Genomic DNA, 18,327 nt, shown 5'->3' with positions numbered 1-18,327 from the left:
GCATGTGTGTATTTATGTACATATATACCTCCCACCTTTCCTTTTGTCTCGAGTTTAAAGTCTTCCTTCAGTCTTCCTCTAACTTTACAGGTTTTTCCATTGGAGAAAGACCCACTTTTGTTAGAGGAAGATCCACGTAAGTTGGAAGGAGGCTACTTGGAGGATGGTTGGATTCACCCCAAAATGACAACCAAGAGGAATGGGGGGGGGGGGAATCAATAAAAAGGAATATTTAAAAATTAATCATAAAACAAGAATGATTACTAGTGATGTAATTGACTTAATAATGGCAAGCAAAGCTCTGCACACACTCCCTGTTCACATCCCTCATTCAGTGGGGCAACAGGGGAAGAATAGGAGAGGACAATTTCACTGCATCAAGTGATTATCTAGGAATTCCCTAATCTCTATGGTCTTTTCCTAAAGCATCACTCACTGTGGTGACATCACTTCCAGATATTCATATTTGGAGACAGTATAAACCACTGAATACTAGTGCTAGAAGTCAACATCAGAGGAAGGCCTTGGCATCTATGCCCTCTTGTTGGCCCTCAATAGTAACTAACTGGTTACTGTGTGAGACAGAATGCTGGACCATTGGTGTGATCCAGCAGGGCTTTTCTAATGTTCTCATGTTCTTGCAAATTGAATAGAAAGGCCAAAAGAACCAGAATTTCCATCTACTCCAGTAATCCAATAAGTTCTTCGTATGAGCAAACTGCCTCAGAGCTGTCTACAGCGTGATAAATCTTGCCAACTGCACTTGAGAAATATTGCCAAAAGCCCGGAGAATGTGATGCCCCTTTAATAGTCACTTGCTATGAGACAATGGACAAGTGAAGTAACATCACTGGGTAAATAACATCCCATTACACCTCTGTAAAAGGGACACTTTTCTTGGGCCCCTTCCGCACACGCAAAATAATGAGTTTTCAAACCACTTTCACAACTGTTTGCAAGTGGATTTTGCTGTTCCGCACAGCTTCAAAGAGCACTGAAAGCAGTTTGAAAGTGCATTATTCTGCATGTGCGGAATGAGCCTCAGTGTTGCTGAAGACACTAATGCTCATGTACAAATGCATTAAAAATGCTGCTAGTTGTAAATTAGTAATAAATAATCAATATAGACATAACTCAACTCAACATAAATGGGCACTGCAAGAAAGTTCAGTTCAATTTGAGAGAACAGGATTAGTGAGGACTGTGGAATCATTGCAAATTACTAAAGCCAGAATCAAGGAATTTGGAAACCTCACTAAAAGATTGCATTGAGGAGAGTGTTAAGAACAATGGGATGTATAAGGAGAAGTAAAGAGGAAGTGACTGCAGTGTCAAATATAATGAAGAGCCTTAAAAATTAAGCTAGAAAAAACATAAGGCATAGAGACAGGAAAATGTGGCCAATGGAGATAAATATGGAGAAGTGATATACATGTAGTGATGCTTTTACCTCACTTTGCCAGCAGATGGCAAACTCAGATAATTTCAGAAAGGAAAAACTGGACAATGAAAGCCTGTGGGGTTTTTGTTTGTTTGTTTAATAAAAGGTGGTTGTTTCATTTTCAGCTCTGGTTTTACACCATCCAACACCATATGAGAAATCCTATTATTCACACTTCAAATACAAAAGGCAAAATTATCTATATTTGCAACTACGCTGGAACGACAGCCATATGTAGGCTGATATTTGCAGTGATCTTCAAGATTCTAATTCTGAGCTGTCTAAAGGCAGAGATAATAAGAGGTGGGGAGTGGGGACGGGGGGTTGACTTGGCATAGTATCCCACAGACATATTTGTGTAAGTTTGCAACTGAGTGTCCTTAAACTGCAATCCAAATAATGGTTTGGTCGAACTAGAATTCTCAAATGGGGTATAGAGCGTCCAGTATTATTTTCAACACCCCCTATCCACATAGTCCCCAGTCCTTAAAAATGGATGTGATTTGAATATGAGTATAGGGATACACTAAGCTTTATTTGAATCTCACCCAGTAGACCAGAAAATAGAACAGGAGGAGGTCTGATATCACAGAATTAAGCCTATCTGAATATCTTTCCGTAAAATGTTTAATCTTCCTAAAATAGTAATTGAAGCAATTGTTTTGTTTAAAAAAGGAGTAGAATTTCCATGGTATCTGCCAAGTACAGGGCAAGCAGCAATGGCTCTAAGCAATAGTAAGGCCACTTTGGTTAAGTATCATGTTGTGGACAAGAAAAGTAGTGGAAACATGGCAGCCAGCATATAAGGTTTTGAAATCCCATCCCTTGCAAACAGACAGGGATCTGTTTGGACATCTGTTGTAGAGGACTGTCCCCTAAATTAAGAATGATCAGGTAGTTACTTGTTAGCCCATTTATTATCTTCCAAGTTAGCTAAAATTCTACTGTAGATAGATGCTTCTCCTTTTTCATTATTCTAGGTGTCTATGCTTTTGGATAGTTTAATGTTGGCAATAATTCAAAGGGAAAAAAAGCACCATTAAGAAACAGTCCATATTTTAGATCTGTACATTTGTGTGCATGTGGGAAGGGGGGGGGGAGGAGCAGCTCAAGGGTGTAAAATATAAGAGGATTAATCTTAAGAACAGTGAGGATTCTTAGTTTATCTGATATATAGAAAGCTTCCCGTTAACCATCACCCTGTCTTGTATATCTGCACAAGGGCCAGGCACTAATAGGGTTCTTACTACATGAAAGGCATGCTGCTATCGATTTCAGTAGGACTAAACCACCTGCAGTTAAAAATGCTCCAGTTTAGTCAGAGTCGAGATTCCTGCCCAAACTTCAACAACTTTCCACATGGTGGTTTCAGAGCTGCTGAAGTCATCCTTAAGGATCACTTGCCTGACAACTGCAACTGTGCATATATGCATCTGTAAGAGTGCCACGAAAACCCAATGTTTCAGTGCAAACTCATGAGTGCGAAAATGTGGCACTCCTGGGTTGGGCTCTGTGTAATGGATGAAATGGTCCACAGTTTGTCATATAAACTTAAAAGAAATTCATTAAGGGAGGCTGTCAGCAGCCCTGTTGCTTCCCTGTCATGTGTGATGCAAACTGAATCATCATTGGCAGGAAGCACCCTGCTGGATCACACCGTGTGGAAAGTCCTATTGCTGTTGTTCTATTGTGTTACAGCCTCCCAGCAATAGAGATACCACACAAGCCCATCCCGTTACCCTTGTTGCAGCCTATTGAAGCTGGGCTCCCAGTTGGTAGCCGACAGTCCCTTCTCCTTCCCCTCCAGGCAGAGGGATAGCTAGGGAAAATGGAGCCCAGTGCAAAACCTGAGGTTTGCACCCCCCATGGGCGCCCGCTGTGATGCTGAAATCCACCCCCAAACAGCATAACTTTCAATGGTGTTTAAATTAGGGAGCCCAGATTCTCCTTTTAAATCCATCTTAAAGGGTTTTAACTGGGGTCCCCAGTTAAAAAAACACTGAAAGGGATGCTGTTTTGGGGTGAATTATCCCCCACCCTGAAACAGCATCGCTTTCAATGTTTAATCTGGGGACCTCAGATTCTCCCTTTAAATCTATGCTGAAAGGGTTGGATTCAAAAGGAGAATCTGGGGAAATTTTGGGGGTGCCTGCTGTCAGGGGTGCAGTTGTTAAGCTAGCAGCACCAAACTTCCAGTGTATCGTTAGGAGACTCTCCTGATGAAACCTCACAGGTTTGGTGAAGTTTGGTTCAGGGGGTCCAAAGTTATGGACCTTCAAAGTTGTTGCCCCATCTTCTACTAGCTCCTATTGGAAACAATGGGGGATGGGGCACCCCTTTTGGGAGTCCATAACTCTGGACCCTCTGAGCCAACCTTTATGAAACCTGGGTGGTGTCAGAAGGAGACTATCCTGATGATACCACCTAGGTTTAATGAAGTTTGGTTCAGGGAGTCCAAAGATACGGACCCTCAAAAAGGTAGCTCAATCTACTATTAGCTCCCATTGGAAACAATGGGGGGATGGGGCACCCCTTTGGGGGTCCATAACTTTGGACTCCCTGACCCAAACATCACAAAGCTTGGCTGGTATCCAAATCAGGAGTGTCACCTGATGATAGCCTGAAATTTTGGTGCTGCTAGCCTAAAAATGCACCCCCTGAAGGCCAAAAACCGAAAAAAACACTTTAAAATACAAAAAACCCACAAACGGGGGTGCGGAGCTTTGGACACTTTCAATGTTGAACCCAAGAACCCCCCTCCTCCTTACCAACGTCCTTGAATACTGGGTGCTTTACACAACATGATCTGTCCTATAAAATAACCAGCAATAACAAAATCGTGTCTCTGAATGCTTAAAAACACAAATAAGCTGGTCTACACTGTGTTACTAGAAAGTCACTAGAAAGTCACTGAACTATGCATCACACAAAGTTTTGCATATCTTTCTAAATGTTATATTCCCTGCACTCCCAAAGTTTTTTCCCCATAGCAAAACAAATCTCCCAAGTAATTATTTTTCCCTGCAGCTTATATGGAGATTTTAAGGGAAATTTTAATGGCTATTAGTTGTCCCATCCATCTGCTGTTGCTCATTTGACAAAATATTTGGGTAAATTTCATCAGACTCCATGTAACTGTTAATTTGGCCTTCAGATAACCTAAGTGTGTTTGAGAACACTCTTGTAACTAATGTAACAATTATCCAAAATGTTTACCAATTCATTGGTCCACATTCCACATAGCACAAAAAAGATGTCCTTGGGACATGTTAAAAAGAGGTGACTGCACCTTTTCACTTCACACACCTGAAATAAGATGTCAGGGGGACATCTTAAAAAGAAGTGGGTGCTTCCCAGACAGCAAACGCATCAGAAGGGAAAAGAGGCTGGGTTTTTTTCTGTGCAGTAAGAAAAAACCAAGTTGGTTCACGGATGGCAGATCAACCCAATGCTTTTCAATAGTCACTAGACCCATCTTCCAAGCAGCTAAGATTCTCTTATGTGAGAATAGCGTCTAAAAAAAAGATAGAGTCTAAAAAAAACCCCACCCCTATATATTGCCAGAATCAGTAGAACTAGCTGAGTATAACTATCTACTTTTGGGGCTGAAAAGGAACCTGTTACCCAAAGTGGTGGGAGTTTCTCCCTTTTAAAGAGGAGAATTAGTGAGAGAAGACTTTTGGCTTAGCAAAAGGTTAGGCAAGCTCAAGATCTTGCTTGCCTGGGTTTTACAAAAGTCAGCTTTTGTAAGAAACTCCACAGGAGAGTGAATAAAAGTTTAACAATTTTATTAAGGGATAATGGGAATACACAAACACACAATAATCCAAACAGCAAAACACACACACAGGTCTAAGATATAAGCAGTTGTGAGGAGATAGATCTGGAATAGATGAGGGAGTTGGGGAAGTAAGGGTTATAGTCACCAGATCTTGGAACAGAATGGTTCAATGAACAGAACTGAGCAACCCCCACTTAGCTCTAGAAGAACAAAATGTTGTAGAACAATATCACAGACAGAGAGGTGTCCAGAGATATAGAACAAGGGCAACTGAGCGAGGGAGCTTCTTATAGGAAAAAAAAGACCGTCAGAGTTATGCAGTGTAATCCTTAATTTCCCAGTACAAAGAGAAGTCCTGCCTTTCTAGGAAACAACAAGAGACAGACATCAACTTTAATGATTGGGTCATTAATTTAATCAGTTGAGGCATCAGCCTGATGTTCCAAGCTCAGGAGGAAGGGGGAATGTAGCTGATGAAATTACAGCTATAGAACAAGGACAGTGGTCATTAGAGAGATTAGTCAGGGAAAGAACCATTGAGTTAATACAACACTGGGCAGGAACTCTTGGGGCAAACACATTAGCATGTCCTTTGACTTTGCAGGAGTGTATAGTCCAATGGGAACTCTCTTCAGGGCAGGGTCACTGTGCTCTCCTAATCGTTTCAAGAAGGGTGTCAGAAAGGCACTAAGCAAAACTGATTTGGGGAGGGCAATTCCAGAGAAGTTTTTACTTTCTGTATATCCTTGTGGATACACTGAACCAATGCAGAGAATGGCCTCCCCATTTTGGCACTGCATTGCTAGGCTTGCAGAAAGGCATTACTGTCTTAAAACAGAGCAACACCCCCCCCCCACACACACACACACATATACACACAAACGCCATGAGTCAGTCTGGCAACACACCCAGAATCAGAACCTGCAGAACAAATGTCCTGGGGCAACCTTCAGCAAATGGAAGCACGGAGAATGCTTTCAGCTGCACACAAAACGTCAGGCACAAGCTGAGGGTGAAACTGACCAGAGAGCAAAACTGTTGGGCAGAAAACATAAGACACCTTCTGAGCTCTGCATTCTGCACAGCCAGGCAGGAGACGTTTTACAAGCGGCTTGGGAGAAAAGGTGCACTTTGAAGCTTTTTTAAAAGTCTTGAGCAGAAATAAGGCATCTTAAGGACTAGTGCCTTCCCAGGATGCTGCTTATTGAGTCCTCTGGACATCTTGTCTCAACTGGAATGGACCATTATAGACTGGAATGGACCATTATAGACTGTCTCAACTGGAATAGACATTATAGACCATTATAGACTGGAATGGACCATTATAGACTGTCTCAACTGGAATGGACCATTTATAGGTCCACCTGGGTGGAACAACCTTTAGCTGGCTTGTCTTTTTTGCACCCTTTTTTCTTGACAGGCACAAGGTAGCTTACACAATAAATTAGCAGATAAAAATATGTGATGGTACGTTAAAGAAGGTGCCATAGAGGGGAAGGAAGTGGGAAAGAAAGAAGGGAAAAGAAAAGGGAAAGAGGGAAAGAGGGGCCAGCTATGATAGAATGCTTTTGCTGCCCTCAACTGAAGGTCTGGTGAAACAGAACAGTTACAGGCCCTGCAAAACTGTGATAGGTCCCTCAGGACTTGAGTCTCATATGACAGAGTGTTCCATCAGGCTGGATCCAGAGCCAAAAAAGCTCTTACCCTGGCTGAGGACAGCTGGATATCATTCAGGCCACAGATCACCAACGAGTAGTTATCCATAGAGCAAAAGGCTCTCTGTCAAGGTTCTGTCTTTGTACTAAGGTAACCATTGATATTTGATCTGTATTTTGTCTGACCTGTACTGTCCTGACTTAGACTTATGACTTTCTTACTGCTTCTATACAACTAGGCCTCCCCTGGCCGGAGTCTGGCAAGCCAGCATCCTGGGAAAGAATAATTATGGTATATCTTGTCTCTGGGCTGCCAGCCAGGTGACTCACTGCAGTTATCAGCTACTGATAAAACAACCTTGGTACTGTCCATAACTGAAAATAACTTTTGCCAGATGTTCTGCTCTAGGAAAGCAGTAGTGAGGAATTGACTACAATAAATGTGTATCAACCAGCCAGGTTCCCCAGAACTGGCTTCTTCATGTCTATACACCCTCTGTGTATCCACAATACAGACTACTGAGCAATACACCAGAGTCTAATTATTGACAAGATTCAGAGATCTAACGTTAAGACAGTTCTGTCCATAATCCTCTCTCCATGGCATTGACAAACAAGATGGATGGTGACATGAGCGGGGATGACAAAGATGACCAGAACGGTGTGGCTGGCTCGAATGGCATAACACCAGCACCTGGGGATGCAGGCACCAGAGATGGACAGACGGAGGTGGCCTCAATCCAGGTGGATGATACCCTGGCAGGATCTTAAACTTGGGAGCCGCTACTACATAACCTCTCTCACCGAGCCTCCTGGGCAGGAGCCAAACTGAGAACCAGAATGGACGACATGGAGGGGAGGAGCTAGTGGAGATCGAGTGGAGGGACCCACTATATATCAGCAAGTGTCAAGCAGGAGAGACAGTGCTCCTCCGATGGAGTCAAGATGAATTGCACCTCTGGCACCTACAGCAGGAGCTGGTGTATCTATGCACAGCTCCTGCGCCACCAACACCAGCAGGAGAGCTGGCATCACCTGGGGTCAGAATGGTCACCCAAGTTGTACAACTGCCGGACGGGCCAGCAGCCCTGGTGCCCCAAGCACTGAAGAAGGGGAGCAACAAAGAAAGGAACTAAAAGCAATCTTCAATGGGGGTCCCGAGAAGCTCCCCTACTTCCTTGTTCAAGTGGGGTTCTACATGAAAATGATGATGGAGGTGTTTGAATTCAATACGGAGCAGGTCTATGAAGTCGGTGCCCTTCTGGAGGGAAAAGCAGCTGCCTGGCTCGTGCGGCTTTTCGAAGAGCAAGCCCCGGAATTACAGGATTTCAACCAGTTCAAAACTGCATAGGTTTTGCATGTAAGCAAGCCTAAGGCTGACATTAAAAATACATTACGTTTTTGGCATGTCAGCGTGAGAGATACCATGGATATTGAGGTTCTGACTTACATATTACTGACAGGAAAGAGATGGACAGGATGGAAAGGGAGTAACTGTCTGCAGAGTCAGTCCTTTTGCCTCCAGCTTTAAATTTGTATTTCATCTCTGTTCTTCAGGGAAGAAAGAAGGAGCTTAACCTGCTGGTAACTTGACTGTAACTCCATTGGAATCAATTATAGCCAGTGAGGTCAGCGGAGCTAAGTTCACTTACACCAAATGAGCACCAGGCCCTTAGCGTGTGATAGAGTGGGAATGAGCATGTCAGCCTATGATTAATGGCACCAGCATTTTGCAGCCTAGAAGCTCGAGAAGAGAAAAGGATGCAGACCAAGGTTTTGCTCCGGCCTTTGGAATGTGGGGAAATTCCTGGAAAATAAGCAGGCTTGCAATTGATGGCTTTGACCCCCATAGCTTAAGAAGCACCATTTAGGAGATTTAAATATATTTGTGTGGCTCCGTTTTCGGTACCTGTGAGGATATGGAGAGTGACTGCATTTGCATCCGGGGCTCTTAATGAACACCGGCAATAATTGTGTGCTTGGATCTGTGACCGCTATTCTGACCAGCTTAATTGCTGAGACTCCACCTGCATTTGATTGCTTTCTGCAGCTCCTGCAGTTCTTTAAAAGGCTTCCGTTGATCAGTCAAGAAACCCACAGCCAGATTGTTAAGATATTTAGAGACTGCAGAGACATTCCGAGCCATCTGGAAAGATTTCTAAGAGTCAGCAATTTGCAGTACAGTAGCAGTTCCATGCCCTATTCCGTCTCCGCCTCTCCCCCCAACTAGGTGAGCACAACCAGATTCCCCCCCCTCTTTTCAGTTTCTGAAGAAGCCCAGTATCACCAATGCAGGTTTGTCACAAAAAAGTGACCTTGCAATTTAAATGGTAACGAGAAAATGAAGCATAAATATTTGAAGTGCTTATTTCCTCTCTGGATTCCCCTGGATACAAAGGAAATGAGAAGGCAGGAATAAATATTAAACTCCAGCTGGAGACAGATGTGTTCAGTTTAATGCTCTCTGTGCTCATTTCTCTCTGTAACGTGGATAACCTTAGCATACAACATTGTCATTAACTGGAAGTTTTAAGAAAAAGATTTGACTACACTTATATTATCTTAGGCTGATTCCGCATGGGCCAAAAACAGCGGTGTGAAAATGGTGTGAAAACAGTATAAACCCTTTTACACCATTTTAAACCCTTTTACACCATTTTCACACTGCTGTTTTTGGCCCATGAGGAATCAGCCTTAGTGTCATCTCACTCATCACAGCACTTTGTAGAACAGAAAGCATAATGTATCTGGGGAAGATAGTATTCATGCGGTCCTATGGTGCAGGCCTATGCGGAGAGATACCCAGTGTTGTCTATTTCACCTGTATGTCAGGAGAAGCTTTTCAATTAGGAACTAGTGGAGCTGATGCACATTTAACAAGAGAAGTCAAAAAGCAAACTTCCTTTTCTCAAAAAGCTCATATCATCTGGCTGGTGTGAGTTTTCTAGGCTGTGTGGCCATGGTCTGGCAGTTTTTGCTCCTAACGTTTCACCCACACCTGTGGCTGGCATCTTCAAAAGCATGACATATGTGTGAGAATGTGTTCTGGAGAGAAACACATCTCATCATGACATGCCACTGAATGCCAGCTACAAATGTGGGTAAAACGTTAGGAGCAAAAACTATCAGACCACAGCCACACAGCCCAGAAAACCCACAACAGCCAGATGATTCTGGCCATGAAAGCCTTTGACAATACAACTCACATAATCTTGGAGCCAAATCAAAAGGGACGGCCAAATTCCTATTGCTATTCAACAGGCCATCTAGCCCTCCTTCCTCCATATCACACAACTTATGTCTGTAAAGGGGGAGGGGAAGGGCCACAAAGGAATACCTCACAGGTACTAAGACAGAACGACACAAATATATTTTAATGAACGCTTAAATCTCCTAAATGTTAAATCTCCCAAGTATGATTTCAAGCCAGAGTTTTTGAGAATTGTAAGTAGTGCTGTCGACTTCCAAGTAAAGCCTGGAAATCTCCCAGAATAACAGCTCCAGACTACAGAGATCTGTTACTCTGGAAAAAATACATGCTTGGGAAGATGGACTCTATGGTATTACACCCGGCTGAGATCCTTCCCCTCTCCAAATCCTGCTGTTTCCAGCTCCACCCGCAAATCTCCCAAAATGTCCTTATTCATTAGCCCTAAAGGGGTGAATTATCTCTCTACATGTGTGCATCCTACAAACATCTCTACCAAAACACACTGATCATTTCTCAGTGTTCAGTCATACACACAGTTGTTTGCCCATTTGGCCAACATTGTTTTGCTTTGCATCTTCTCTTCAATTAGGCATGATATTTTCCACATATGGTGAACTGTTGGCAAGGCTGGAATGATTTGGTTTGCTCCTGACTGTCATTTTAGAGCTCTTATGATGCTTAAATGCCAATTCAGTTGTTTCAAATATTTTATTCTAATTGGGATATTACTGCTTCACAGCATTCCTAAGTCGAGCTGCAGCCATCCAAACCCCTGGGCTCAGAAGGAGTAACTCCACTAAGAATTGTGTTGTCAGTCTATGCCACCTCTGTTTATGAAAAGATGGCATAAAGTATTTTCATAACAAAATAACGAAGTAAACTAAGTCTTTAAAGAATTGTTGAAGGCTTTCACAGCCGGAATCACTGGGGTGCTGTGTGGTTTCCAGGCTATATGGCCGTGTTCTAGCAGCATTCTCTCCTGACGTTTCGCTTGCATCTGTGGCTGGCATCTTCTGAAGATGCCAGCCACAGATGCAGATCCTCTGAAGATGCCAGCCACAGATGCGGGCGAAACGTCAGGAGAGAATGCTGCTAGAACACAGCCATACAGCCCGGAAACCACACATCACCTCTTTAAAGAATGTTTACATTATTCATTTTTACAAGGAAATGTGACCTTGAGCTGGAAAAAAAATCCCCCAAACTCTTCTGCTCTTATTGGCGGTTTAAAATTCACATTTACATGTGAAATACTTCTGAGTGACAATATCTTTATTTTTCTTTGTGCCGACACAATTTCAGCCTGCTGGAAAACCTTCCCCAAGCTAGGATTGAGATATTAATCCCATATTACTTTCCTGGAGCTATTTATCTGAAAGGCACATGAGAGTCTTTCTTTTATCCCTAACCATAGATCATCTACCCCCTCTTGGGGTCCACTTAGATCGGCAGAATTTTAGCAGCAATCCTCCTGTCACTTTCCCAGGACAAACTGTGATATGCATGGCTTGACAACTGTTGCCTGCAAGTGTGTACTTTGAAAATGCCATTTATTATGAGAATCTGCCAGTTCTGCTAAGACACCTGACATTTTCAAGCAGGGATGCACTAACACCTTGTGCAATGGTTGAGCAGGAATAACTCACATCTGTGGAATATTCAGAAACTTGGGACTCTCCAATGGGATGAAAAATGTACACAGACACAGACAGACACAGACAGATACATGCCCATCCCCCTCCCTGCCCATTCCTCTGCTTCCCAAAGTCTCACATATTATCTTTTTGAACAGATGGGGAGCTAACTGCTGCCAACAACCATCTTTTAAACAACAAAATGTGTTCCAGTTTGAACAAGTCTTTCTGTTTTTTTTTTTTAAAAAAACCCTCTTCTCAATCTTATTCTATATGGCTTCCTGCTGAGGTTAATGGGAGTTCCAGGTTGAATAGCCTCCCAAATTGAATCAGGTTGAGCAAACTGAAACTGCCACCTGGCCAGAAATCCACTAAATTCCAAACGTGCATCATACATTTGTGGCAGCCAATGTGATGATGAATACGTCTAACTGCATGAACACAAATATGATCAAAATATTGCTGCTTCAAATGGTGAACATATCAATAACGTGAGCTACTGGGTGACCCACTGGAACAAATATGAGCACTGCAGGCAGAATACAATAGATACTTGAAAACATTATTTGCCAAGAGAAAAGCATCATTACTTCCAAGCCTAATTCTTGTTGGCTGGTAATTTTTAGACATGGTTAAAAAGAATGATTGATGAGGTGATTAAAAAGAAGGATCAAAAATAGCTACAGCATGATGACATCATAATCTTTTCAAAATGAGATGACAGCAATAAAAATTTGAGGTACAAAAGATGGCCAAATCAATTGATAAGGAACAGAGAAGACAGATGTTCCTACAAACCATATTTTAATGGTTTTAATAAGTGTATAATTGATTTCACGTTGTGACCCGTCCTGAGCCCTGCAGGGATAGGGCGGGATATAAATCCAATAAAATAAATAAATAAACCTATGAAAGGCCCCATTTTGCAGAAAGATCTGAAATTTAAATAAACAAACAAATAAGTCACAGAAGCAGAGCCTGTAATTTTACAACAATCAATGCCACAAGTGGCTGTTACCAAATGACCACAACACTACTGTTGTGTCTTCAAACCTTGGTTTCTATCAGTAGAGATAGTAGAGACAATTCCCATTCCATGGCTGTTTTGACGTTTGAGACAGCCCTCACTGAGGCCAGGCCCACCATCAACCACCAGGTGACCTGCTACCATGTGGCGTGCATGTCTCACCCAGGTCTGGCTGCTTGCTGCTTGCTGCTGTTCAAAGGCAGCCACCACACCAAAATCAATGTGATACAGTGGTTAGATTTTTAATCTGGGATTTGCAAGATGCAAGTTAGAATCATCTCTCCCCAGTGAAAGTCCACTGGCTGACCTTGAGCTTGTTTTGTGAGGATAAAATGATTTAAGCTCTGGGTTCTCATTGTGGAGAAAGGTGGGGAAATGAAGTAAACAAGAATAAATAAATGGAGCTGAAGAAAGGCAGCAGATAAAAAGTGGGTTTGTTGATGGGTGGAAGCACAGAAAGGTAAAGTTACGGGGACTGCCAGTTGAATAGAAAGATGAAATAATGTGGGGAAAGTGAGGCACCCCCCACTATTAGTTGAGAATTTTTGAAGAACTGGTGAGGTGCCTGAAGATTGAAAAAGGGAAAATGGCATCCCCATCCTCAAGAAGGGGAGAAAGAAGGATCCAGGTAACTACTGATCCTTCAGCTTGACATCAATACCTGGAAAATGTTTGGAACAAATCAAAAAGAGTCAGTCCTTGAGCATTTAGAAAGAACAGTGGTGATTTCTAAGAGCCAGCATGGGTTTCTAAAAAATAAGCCATATCAGACTAATTTTTATCTCCTTTTTTTTAGGAAGTTACTACCTTGCTGGATCAGAAGAATGCTATTGGCTGCCCTGGGAACACCTGACAGACCCTTCACAGCTTGGACCACCCAACAATTATGCCAGGACTTAGGTATCCAGCAGAATTTCACCTTGGTGGTGAACCCCCAAACTGACAGACTGGTCAAGAGATTTAACCAGAGCTTCAAAGTCATGCTGTGTAAGATGGTCCAGGACAGGCCACAGTAATGGGATTTGTTTGTGAACCCCCTGGTGTTTGCAGTGCAGGAGACCCCACAGGCCTCCACTGGATTTGTTCCATTTGAGTTCCTACACGGTTGGCATCCCTGAGACATCCTAAGTGTAGTCAAAGAACAATGGGTTACACCCAGGACCAGCACAGGGAAACTTCTGCTGGAGTACCTCCAGCAGCTTTGGGAATAGCTGTGTAATATTCGAGATGCTGAGGACCAACAACTGGAGAAGGTCTAGTAAGCCCAGAAGGTCTGATACTACAAGAACACCCTGTGGAAGCCTGGTGAGCAAACAGGTTCTGGAGTCCCGTGAAGAAGACCAGGGGGCGGTGTGTGTGATGTTGCAAATGGCTCCACATCAATGACTTGAAGGAATGGTGGCTAGGGAACCCTGGACTCTGCCAATAAGTCGACAAATCAGGAGAACTGATGGAAGGCACCTTACTGTGGCAAGCAGCGGCCCCTGAGAAACCCTGACCTCCATGTGGCAATCGACTGAGTAAAGCACAGCAGCAGCTGCTGCAACACCTCCTAAGATGGCTTACCACTGTTTTCTCAAATCATTTTTTCCTTGATCTCTGTTTGATGGTTTCACATGCTTCATAGATAACAAGGCTTACCCCTGATTTTTGTTTTCATTCTGCTCCCATGGGAAATGGGATGTTTTTGCAATTCCATGGGGGTAGGAGGCCAGGTGGATTTATCTCAAACTGTCACTGACCTTGGGGTGCCTCGGCTCTGAAGTAACTTTTTCTCACATTCTTTGGGAAAATGGGGGGAGGGGGTTATTTCTGCATAAAAAGGATAGCTTTTTATAAGCTGGGTGCTTCGTTGCCTTCCAATACAGATCAACAATTCAAAGTTTCTTTATTGATTCAGGTTCAAGACCTAACAAAGCCACCTTGAGTACACAAGGGGAAGGGTGGACTATAAATTGAAGTAAGTGGGTAAGTAAGTAAGTAAGTAAGTAAATATGAACAAAATACCTTCAACATGGACATTGAAGTAATGTTTTGTTTCTCCCATATCATTCTTGGCTGTACATGTGTATCTCCCTCCATCAGCTGGAGTAACTTTCTCTACCATCAATATCTTTCCGTAATTGTCAATCACTCCTCGGTCTACTCTGTTCCAGGTCAGATGTGGTGTAGGGCTGTGAAAGAAACATTAAAAAATAGGTTTAAAATATTACACTGTCACACACATCCCTCCCCCTGTAGAACAGCCAGGGAATTGAGACATTTATCTTTGTTATATCACATTTTGAGTTGCCCAATAAATCACCTCCCTGCACAGCTATTTTACTGATAAACCCTCAAACTGGAGACTTACATGGCTTGAACCTTGGACTGCTTCTTCATTAAAAAGGAAATACTATTTCCAGTCATAGCTACAGAGGAAAATCAGCTGCTTAGTCCTGCCTTTTTCTGTGCTAGATGAAAATGAAAAATCACTTTTAGGGGGGAAATTGAAAGAAGGGCTTCCAAGGCCTTCCTGAGATGGTCCACCCTGTCTCTAGTTTCCCACCATGGTAGCAGTGGCCAGCAGGAAAAAAATAATCATTAAAAATCACCATTGGATGACAATGTGACATCACATCATGTGAAAACAGAAAATGATGTCAGTCCTCACTAGGAATCACCACAAACACTAGAGGTGTGAAGTTATTGCTGGGTTTTCCCTGAAAGTGACATCATGATGACGTCCCCATGACCCCATCCTCCCAGTCCATGCCTGGCAACCCTAACCTGAGACTTGTTATGTAGCAGAGGTTTTTTTTACTGAACTTTCTATTGTATTGTACTTCCTGCCTGGTGGGTGCAATAGGCTATCAAGGCTTGGCCTAGATATAATCATTTTAATGAAAATAAATAAATTGAAGAGCATTTATGAATGTGTAACAATGAACAAGAATCCTATAGATCTTTACCAAATGGGTTGTAAGCGACTTTTTGTCAATGGCATATTAAGAAACGGGTTGGAATGCCACAGAAACATTGTTCCATTGTACAGGAAAGTCCAGAATCTAGGGTTTTTTTTCCTGCTCCAAAAGGGCTCTTGCAGCCATCAACGGGGTTAAACATTTCACTCAGTTGACACGAAGCAATTCTGGGCCTGCCCAGCCAGAGTGAATTCTCCAGACAACTGAATATAAAAGGTACTTTGTGTTTTGCTGAATTAATGGAGCACTCTTATAATGAGAAAGACAGAAGTTCAGGGCAGGCTGCTAACTTAACATTCCCAGCTGGCTTTCCTGATGCCAGCACTGTACATGGCACACACAGACCAGAGTTGTGTCTGTTTACTCTTGGGTCCATCTGCTGAGCTGGCAGCATGCCGAGCCCCAGGTTACTCTTGGCACCAGGTTCCAAAGAGACACTATAGTTTTCTAGCAGAAGCATTTTATGACAGTTCTCAAACTACCTGGCAATTTTATCCTGCAGCATCACTTTGTATACAATCTAGATCCCAAAAATGGGCCTAGAGGGAGAAAGATGCATCATATTTAATGGGATACCTCATGCAACAAGATTTGGCTTATCAGATATTTGCTCTCAGAATAGTAAGCCACCATGGTCTCAGTCTAGGAGTACAGGTACTGGCTCTCTGGTCACTACAGCAATAGGATTTAGCAGAGGAGGAAACTGCAGTCCATTCCAGCAGAGAGGTTTCCACAGCAACCCATGATCTTTCTAGCACGGGAAGTTTCATAGTGCTCTATGACCAATGAAAAGTGGTTGCAGGATTTCTGCCTTTGCTCACTTTGGGCATGTTGGTTCTTGAATGGGCTCCCTGAACGTCCCTCTGCCCTGCTACATATCTAATTTCCTATCAACCTGTCCTTCTTCGAATCGCATTTAGCTGTTTTCAACTCATCTGTCTCTGGCCTGAGAGGCATCAAACTGTAGGTTTCACTTTTAGCTTTGCCTTAAAGTTCCTGTCAGTATACTTATCATGGACTCCTGCAGAGCTCAGAAGTTAAAGGATGCAATGGGCCTCATAAGCAGGCTGCCTCACTCCAATAAAAGCATAAACAATTCTAGATCCAGATATATTATGGGGGACAAAGCTACATTATAATTTTTTTTAAAATCCCATTTATTTCATTTTCTTATTTCATTTTTATTTTCATTCTCAGATAGTTTACTCACCTTTAGCTCTCTCTCTCTCTCTGTTTTATCAATTTGGCAAAACCAAAAAGGAGTGATTAAAAACAAATGAAAAATTGAAAGAATGGGAAACTCATCTAGTCTTCTCCTGATTACAGCTTTGGTATTTTGCACCTCATCATATTCAGTATGCATTCAATCTCCTACTCCTTCAAGGCATCAGAAGTTCCACTGGTTTCAGTGAGATTTCAGTGAGACTCGTAGTGCAATTCAGACTGCCAGAGGAGCACTGAGGTGGGTTGGAGGTAGTGCCACAAAGGAAGTGCCATGCAACCTCCAAAGGGGCTTCAGGTGGTATAGCAGGGAGGGAAAACAACAAACCCTCTTCCCTCCTGAAGAGTCCCAAAGCCCAAACAGGCTTACATCACACAAAAGTGTGGCATAAGTTTGTATACTCCCAGGGGGGTGTTCCCAAGCTAAAACACTGGTTCCACACCTGGGAATGCCTCAGCTTCCCCCGACACTCTCTCTCTCTCTCTCTCTCTCTCTCTCTCTCTCTCTCTCTCTCTTTCTCTCTCTCTCTCTCTCTCTACCAGCATAGCTCTGCAGCAGCCTGGACTTTCAGGTTTTGCCACTGTTACGGCCTTAACAGGGGTAAGGATTTTATTAAAGGGATTCTCCACCAGCTGCTAAAAGTGTAAACAGCACACATAGGATTTTAAAAGTAGCAAAGGGGAATGAACGCTCACGTTGGCAGCGAGAGGGGCCGAGAGGAGATCTTTTAGACTATATGATACGGGGAAGGAATTCTGACAATGGATATTCCACAGAGTAATGCAAGAGTCCAAATTGAATTTAAAAGTTTTATATAAATTTGTTTAAAAATACAAACACACAGTGAGACATAAGAGCGCATATATTCAAGTTCCTAAGATATAAAAAAGGTTTTAAAGATAGATTGGATGATAGAAATGGAGGGGGTTTTTCAGGGAAATACATTACCTAAATTCAGCTGAAGAAGATCTTGTAGAAGGCAAGAATTCAAATGACCAGCATCTGAATCCAAGGCAGAAGGATCTATTATCGTGTCTCACAAACTGACCTCAGACCATAGGAAGGAATTACATAGGGCTAAGTAAGAGCACATGTGTTGGGGTGAACTGACCTTTATACTCTTCTGCCCAGGCAGAGGCGGGATCAAGGGGGTTTTAAGTTTTATCTTTCTAAATTCTCTGGAATTTCCCATGTTGGACTTGGGGGTGCTAGAGGTCAAAATTAGTCAGCTCGTCTACTGCTAAAACCCAGAGAGACACAATGGGGCCCAATTGCTCTTAGATTAAGTCAGGAAAGAGCACAGAATGGCTTTTATGCAGAGTAAACTCTTAGATTTGGCTGGAGACATTTAAGATCAAGGATACAGGTGGAGTGATTTAGGAGAGTCATGGAC

General features: G+C 42.8%; 1 protein-coding gene across 5 annotated transcripts in view; it reads right to left on the bottom strand.

The window, feature by feature from the left end:
* The window catches only part of CHL1 (cell adhesion molecule L1 like), a 297,367-nt gene that overhangs the window by 64,792 nt on the left and 214,248 nt on the right, over positions 1-18,327 (bottom strand). For all 5 annotated transcript variants that reach the window (XM_048490908.1, XM_048490907.1, XM_048490904.1 and 2 more), the window contains one exon: positions 14,757-14,923. In XM_048490908.1, coding sequence (XP_048346865.1) covers positions 14,757-14,923 — 167 coding nt within the window. The remainder of the gene's footprint in view (positions 1-14,756; positions 14,924-18,327) is intronic.

This window comes from Sphaerodactylus townsendi, linkage group LG03 (assembly GCF_021028975.2).
Source record: "Sphaerodactylus townsendi isolate TG3544 linkage group LG03, MPM_Stown_v2.3, whole genome shotgun sequence".
Classification (NCBI taxonomy): Eukaryota; Metazoa; Chordata; class Lepidosauria; order Squamata; family Sphaerodactylidae; genus Sphaerodactylus; species Sphaerodactylus townsendi.
Note: the sequence above shows the minus strand (reverse complement) of the source record. Positions and strands in the feature narration are given on the sequence as shown.